The sequence below is a fragment of the Pocillopora verrucosa genome, chromosome 8, assembly GCF_036669915.1.
Source record: "Pocillopora verrucosa isolate sample1 chromosome 8, ASM3666991v2, whole genome shotgun sequence".
Lineage (NCBI taxonomy): Eukaryota > Metazoa > Cnidaria > Anthozoa > Scleractinia > Pocilloporidae > Pocillopora > Pocillopora verrucosa.
The window spans coordinates 22065836-22072860 of record NC_089319.1 but is presented as its reverse complement, the minus strand read 5'-3'; the positions used below and the strand labels follow the sequence as shown (position 1 = coordinate 22072860).

Sequence of the window (7025 nt, the reverse complement as noted above, 5' to 3'; positions counted from 1 at the left end):
GTTCTTGATATCATATGTGATATCTGATACTTCTGTCGACTGGTATTGGGTTCCTTAAACAACGTTGAATTCCTGAAAGGACCTACTGTTAAATTACTTTTTCGCTAGCGTGAAAAATTTTGCAGAAGACAGATCCTTTTACTTACTTCCCACGCAGGGATTAGGACACGTGGTACCAGCAAAAACACGCGCTTATTTCCATAGAAACGTCAGGTCCATTGTTCGTTTTTTGCGCGTGCCCCAGCCTCAAACTTGTACAAAGAGTCAAAAGCTTGAAGGAGGTGAAGTGTCGAGGTAATGGAATATCGGTGTTTTTGTTGCTGAATATGAAAGGTACAGGTGTGTATCGATTTCCTCCTATTGGCGCAACATTTGCAAAGAAGGGAGAAGCAATGATCATAGGTCATATCCATGCTACCGCTGGATTTCAAGAGTTTTAAAATTTTGGACACTCGACCCACGCGCACAATTCTTTGAAAACTTGAAGCCCACTCTTGTGAAACGTTTATGGTTATTTATCGGTACCTTTACACACATTTAATTTGTTTCAAACAGGAAACCCTTGTGGAGAAGAAAAAGGGGTTTTTAATTGCCATCTGGAATTTGTAAACAAACAAACAAGTCACTAGCAGTTTGTGATTTTTTTCCCCTTCGCGTGCAAACTTTGTCGACTGTTTTGCCGAGCTCTTTTAATATCTCAACTCTATGATAGCGATCAAGCGAGCGTTCTTGTCGATAGTCTTCCAATAATATGGTTAGAGACCTTTTGTGTAATCATTTTGCCTTTAAACCCTTTTCAGCTGTTTTCAAATGTGTCAAAATTTAATTACTGGATGAAACTTTCGCTCAGCAACAATAATTCTTCAATAACGATGTTTCTGTCACTTCCACTGAAATCAGGACGAAATAATGAAAATCTTTGAGGATGTTAATCGGGATTTTTGCGTTTATTTATGTTAATCTATTAGCTAATAGTATATCTATAAGTTGATCTCGCAATCCTCTCAGAGAGCCTCAGGATCGAAAGAGACTTAGCAAAACAAACTTCGAAATTAAGATTTCTTGAAAGATTTTCGATAAGATTCAGCAAAGATCTTGCAATAGGATGCTCCTAGAATCTTCAAGGATATTTAGATATCTTCAAAGTCCTTAAAATGTAAGTTTTGATAAGGATTTTAAGAGAGGCTTTCTGCTCTTTTCTCTTTTCCAGTTGGATTTTTCCGCGCCATGGAGTGAAAATGAGGAGTCCTTTTGGGCTCAAAGAGAAAAGGAAAATTTTACAAAGAGCTACTAAATCATGTCAGAGCCTCTTGGATCTGCGTGGTCTGCACATTGCCAGCATACCTAATGAAATCTTTGCAAAGCCTTTGGTGGAAAACTTGATAGTTTTAGAACTAAGTTTTAATGGCCTCCAGTCACTTCCCAGTTGTATTTGCCAACTGGTTAGTTTGGAGGAACTTTACCTTGGACATAATAACTTAAAATTTTGCCCAAAGAAATTGGAGATCTTCCAGCCTTGACAAGACTTGATCTGGTACATAATGGTCTTCAAGAAGTCCCATTTTGCATTTCAAGATTGATAACTCTAGAGTGGGTTAATCTGGCTGGGAACCTGGTGGAAGTTTTACCACCTTGGTTGCTTCTTCTACCAAACCTTCAACATTTGTACCTTGTACTTAACCTCATTGAAAACATCCCCAGGGATTGTTATCTTCAAGGAATAGATTGCATACGCAGGTACTTTAGATTGCCTTGCACTAGAGATGCTAGTGACAGAAACTGCCACACAAATTTGAGGCTATTGTCTCCTCAAAGAAAATGCTTTACAAGACCAAAGCTGCGCTCAAATACTTTGGACAGACCCCTGTTGTTGTCTGAAAGTGAACCAGATGTAGGATTTAAAAAGTTAGTCTGTGAGCAGACCTCCCCTAGTTCAAGATGTTCACCAATTGAAGATGATTCCATGATTTCCGCATCCTTGCCTGTGGAAACTTTACCAGGTAAATACGTCGAGCAACATCAGAACTTGTATCCAATTTGGAAAAGGCTCATCAGAATGAACTTTGCCTGGTTTAAACAACAGAAAAACAAGATTCTTCACAAGCAGAAGCATAGACAAAAAAACATTAACTACTTGCGAAAGATGAAAGAACAGTGTAAACCGGCACCATTTCCTTATACAAGAAGGAGGTTAGATTTAGCCTGGATCTTGAGAGTCTGAACAGAAGAAGACCAAGATGCTTGACTACAAGTGAATATGGAACTTGTTCCTCCATTACAGAGAGCATTGGAGTAAGGGAGCATTCGTTCCTAAACAGAAAAGATTCTCTTTTGAGTTTTCAATCATCTACTTCACTAGATGATGCTTTTCAACAACAATTTACCAGCAAATCTGAGGCAGAGAAAGCTCTCAAGCGACAGTGGCAGCTCATGTTTGAGTGAAGTTTCTGAAATGACTGTACATCAATGACTCTGACTTAGAGTCAGTTATTGACCGATGTAGACACATAAGTCTGGGAGACATCTGTGTTATTATCCCAGAGGAAAATATCACTGGCCATCTGCAGTCAGAATTTCATCTGGAGGTGTTAGAAGATATGTCATTTGCTCCTACACTCAAGAGTCGGGAGGTGCTTGCTAGTGAAGTTATTGAGATGACACCACATGGAGCCGAGTTTTTCAAAGATGATCCAGCCATCATCAGTTTTCCTTTCGATGTTAAAATTGGAAGGTACGATGTTGTCACTTGTCTTTGCAGCAACACTGGTTTTGGGCAGAGAACAAGGTGGGAAAAAATGAATCCAAGTGACTACAAGGTCTTCACTTCTCATGTAGAAATCAGAGCCTACCATTTCAGTCTTTTTGCGATTGTGGTAACAAAAGGCTACCCTGAAGCTCACAAGACCATAAAAGCTGGTATAGGTGGTTATCTCCACATCCCCGAAGTCCCTGGAATAGAAATTCTCTTCCCAGACACATCATTACTGCATGATATTGAAGCATCTGTGAAGGTTCTTTATGCAGATAACCCTTATGATGTTGATCATTCTGACCCAGAGGCATTAGCACTTGCTACACCAGTTGTCCAACTTGGTCCTCATGGCTGTGTGTTTAATCTACATTCTGCTGACTCTGTAACTGTGCGCCTTCCACTTCCAGATGGCAAAGAGATTTTAGAGAGGTATGGAGACAGGCAGCTCACATTTTGGTGTAGTTCTACAACAGATGGAGAAGATCTCCAGTGGCAGCAGTTCTATCCTAGGTTTTCCACATTGATAACGATGACAATGCTCTATGCTCTGTGTACTTTCAGTGGACGCATTTCCGCTTCGTTAGAGTTCTCTGGAACATTATTGATACCATCTTGTGGGAAGCTAAGCTGGGTGCTTCTAGTATCATTCCTCTGTTCCAATTCAGTGTTTCCTTTCAAGCTTTGATGAGAGAAGTGAGTGAGAATGGGCTGAGGTTTGGCCTTTGTATAGCGTGCTACAGATTTGGTAACCCTTTGGAGGACATTGGCAATTTTCCTACTGTTGTTGGTAAATGTATTGCACCACGACTGCTACACACAGGAAGGCTGCAAATCAGGTAAGCTTAACTAGATTGTATGTATTAAAATGTATGCCTTATAAATGTGCACCAGCACATGTAGGATTTTCCAATACTGGGGTCCAACTTTTGAAACATCAGTGACTTACAACAAAACAAATGTGACTTCATTTTACCCCAAATGTAGAGTAGCTATTTTAGTAGCTCATAGATTTAGGAGTATTTGAATAAATGGGAAAGATACATTATTGTAAATTACCCTAAACATAGAATGTTAAAAACCCAAATTGGCAGGTATTTTTATTATCAACTGAAGGTATGTTTTTACTCTTTTATCAAGGAGGGTGGCATGGGCCTATTAGAACCCTCTCCTTCCACCCTCCCCCCCCCCTTTATCTGTACAATCTGTGCAGAAAACAGTGTATAGATTAAGGAAAACCATCTGATGAGAGCAGACACCTTTCTCAAGCTGTTTTTTTTATTTTGTACATATTAAAAGTAATCAGCTCTAAAATTAGTTGAAGAGGAGTAATGTGTTTTTCCTCCTTTACCTTTTCACTGATTTTTTCTCAGTGCCTCTGAACCATTTCATAACTTTAAACAATGCAAAATTTCACTCTATCCCCAGCTTAAACATTATTGACTTGATATGACAATTCACATTGTTCATACTAAACACGTTCTTCAAACCATATCTGGGACAAGGTTGGAATCAGATCATTTTGACACAGACACCTCAATTGGTGTTAAAGATCTTGTAGCTGTGGGAGAACTTCACTGGCCGTCCATTTGTGATTCAGTTTGGATGTCGATTTAAGGGAGAGCCACCATATGGAAACTTTGGTAATGTTTTTGTGGAAGAACTATCAAAGAGTGGTGAAAACAAGCCAGTTTTCTCTTTCCTCTTAAATAGGGTAAGCTCTCATGTAATGCTTACCTTCACTGAAACAACTATGACTTAGAGCAAACCTCCCATGAAATTTTCTGTAGCTTAACCTGTGAAACCTAACATCAGTATCCAGATTATCCATACTCTTTTCTTATCAGTTCCTTTGGTACCGACAAGGAGAATTTGTGTAATCACACAAGTGCTTAGGTTGATGATCATTTCCCTTATTCTCATGATCTTAATGAATGATTCAGCAATATTAATGTAAAGAGAAATTAGAAGCTGGGCCTTCTTAGGGTTAACAGCAAGAGAGCATCAGACTGCAAAATTTAAAGGTTTTGGGTTGACTTTCTTAAGGTACTAGAGGTTTTTCTCCTTTGTCCTACACTCACAAGAAGAAATCAATAATAACTCCTCTAATTGACTACTTAACTTATAATTTCATCTTTCTTACACAATAAACCAACAAGGGTGACATTTCTGCTGGGGACTACACTTACTGCATAAATTATGTATTCACTTACTTTGACTCACAATAACTATCTTGAATTTAAACTCTTTCTTGCAGCCTCGTGATGCTGATGATGCTGATAGCTGTCTTGATTGGGAAGTTCAATTAACCAAGGAACTGACAAATATGCTGAGCATCAACGCTGAAACAGACATGGGTGATGAGGTGTGGCATGACGTTGCTAAACAACTGGGTTATACTTCCACGAGAGATAAGCAATTTCAGCACAACAAATGACAACCCAATGGCAGCAGTTATCGCAGACTATAAAAGACGCTGGTGGAATACCTCATCAGTTCATTACCTGCTCTTATACAAAACAGGTTTCCCCAGGGAATGTAGTGAAACAGACATGAACAACAGGACTGGATCCACAAGGAATGGTGGAAGAAGACACACCAGGTGAAAAAACCAAAGTTTGTTTTTGTGTGATCCAGAGGGCCATGAAATCTCTCAAGGCTAAAATAAATCAAACATCTATGTAAACAAGATTTAATCCTCTCCCCCTCCCCCTCCCTTATCATAGTTAGCAAGTTGTAATCCTCTCTCCAAGAATTTCTGAACTACACCGTTAACCCTTTACCTCCCATGATCTGATTGTTAACTCCCTCCCCTCTAACTGCTACAAATTTCCTTGTAAAGTAGCTGGGAGAATGTGGTGTTAGATCAAGATAAGCAACGTTTACCTAATAAGTTGGAGTATTCTCTTTAACCTTTTGCAGGATAAATGTATGGATTATTATAGGGAGAATTAACATGCTTAATTCACATGTGGGAGGTTTAAAGGGTTAAAGTGTGGGAAGAGTGTTTCTAAGGTTGCAAGATGTAAAATGTCAGAGTATTAATGTGTCATCAAACGAGAGAAAATTACTTGTCTTCATCTGAGGAGTATCCCTGAGAATTGACCTCCATCACATCTGAAAAAAGACAACTATATTACTTTCAACAAAGTCCTTGTTCTTTTAGATTCACAGCCATAATATTCCCATACTTTTCTTTCTCATACTCTTGACTGATTGCCCAATATTTTGATTCTGACAGAAATGGAACCAAAATGTGCAAACTTGTGTTAAAAATAGATACTCGCAAACGTCAGAATTCCAGAGGCTATATAATTGGGAAGAGAAATTCCACGACCTTTCCCAAAAATTGGAAATGGAGAGTGGAAACAAGCTTGGCCGAGTGTTGGGGGTGAGTGATAGCACAATAAAAGAGAGCGAACATTACTGCTAGCATCAATAAAGAATAGCTTGTATGAAACGCCATGATCAAGTGCTTTTAGGCATGGCGAGATCGCTACACAGATCGTTGCAATCCGACTACCCTTTCTAGGGCATAATGCAAAGTGGGGGGCTCGGGTATGTTGCAAGACAATACTGTCTTGCTTTAGCGATGGGTTTGAATCACCCATTGTTATTTGGAAATCATGTAGTAATTACTGATTGAGAGGAAGTAGTCAAACACCTGACTCTAGCAGGTCATGTCTTTTCAACAGTTTATTTTTGTCCTGGTGATTAGAAAAATAATTTTATCATAAGTGGAGTGAGGTAGGGAACTGGAAGAAAAATTTCATTTTGTTCTCTTAAAAGAACAGATGTTGTAATTTCTATGACCTATTAATGAGATTTTAAATTTACATTAATTAGCTTTAGATGCACTTTTCTTTGGTCTCATACTTCTCCACGAGTAGAAACACACCTCTTCATAATGAAGGAGATATCTAATTACAACAAGATTAGCATGCTTAGTATGTAACATTAAGCTGTAAATACTTATTTCCGTGAAATAAAAAGTGTTTTATGTCATTGCTTGTGGGAAAGCCCCCCCCAACAAATAGTTTCTGTACATCAGATGTGTCATACATTGCTTCATATCAAACAACTTCTTCCAGATCAAACACCCTACAGTTAACCTAAGATATCATTAAGACATCTGAGCCATATTTGTACATGTGTGACAGTAACAACCCTCAAACATTTTGGCCATGTTGTGAAGACTTTGGCTAAGAAGACTTCCTTCAACTTTCTTTCAATTGCTGTAGTTTTAGTTTTTCTTTTTTTTGTTATATTTGAAAAA

At 38.6% G+C, this 7025-nt stretch overlaps 1 protein-coding gene and 1 pseudogene across 1 annotated transcript in view; both read left to right on the top strand.

Annotated features, from left to right (window-relative positions):
- Positions 1-244: 244 nt before the first annotated feature.
- LOC136283060 (uncharacterized) lies at positions 245-5305 on the top strand (annotated as a pseudogene).
- A 799-nt stretch (positions 5306-6104) lies between these two features.
- The window catches only part of LOC136283059 (basic helix-loop-helix ARNT-like protein 1), a 5663-nt gene continuing 4742 nt past the window's right edge, over positions 6105-7025 (top strand). The window contains exon 1 of the mRNA XM_066171228.1: positions 6105-6140. Within this exon, the coding sequence (XP_066027325.1) occupies positions 6105-6140 (36 nt within the window). The remainder of the gene's footprint in view (positions 6141-7025) is intronic.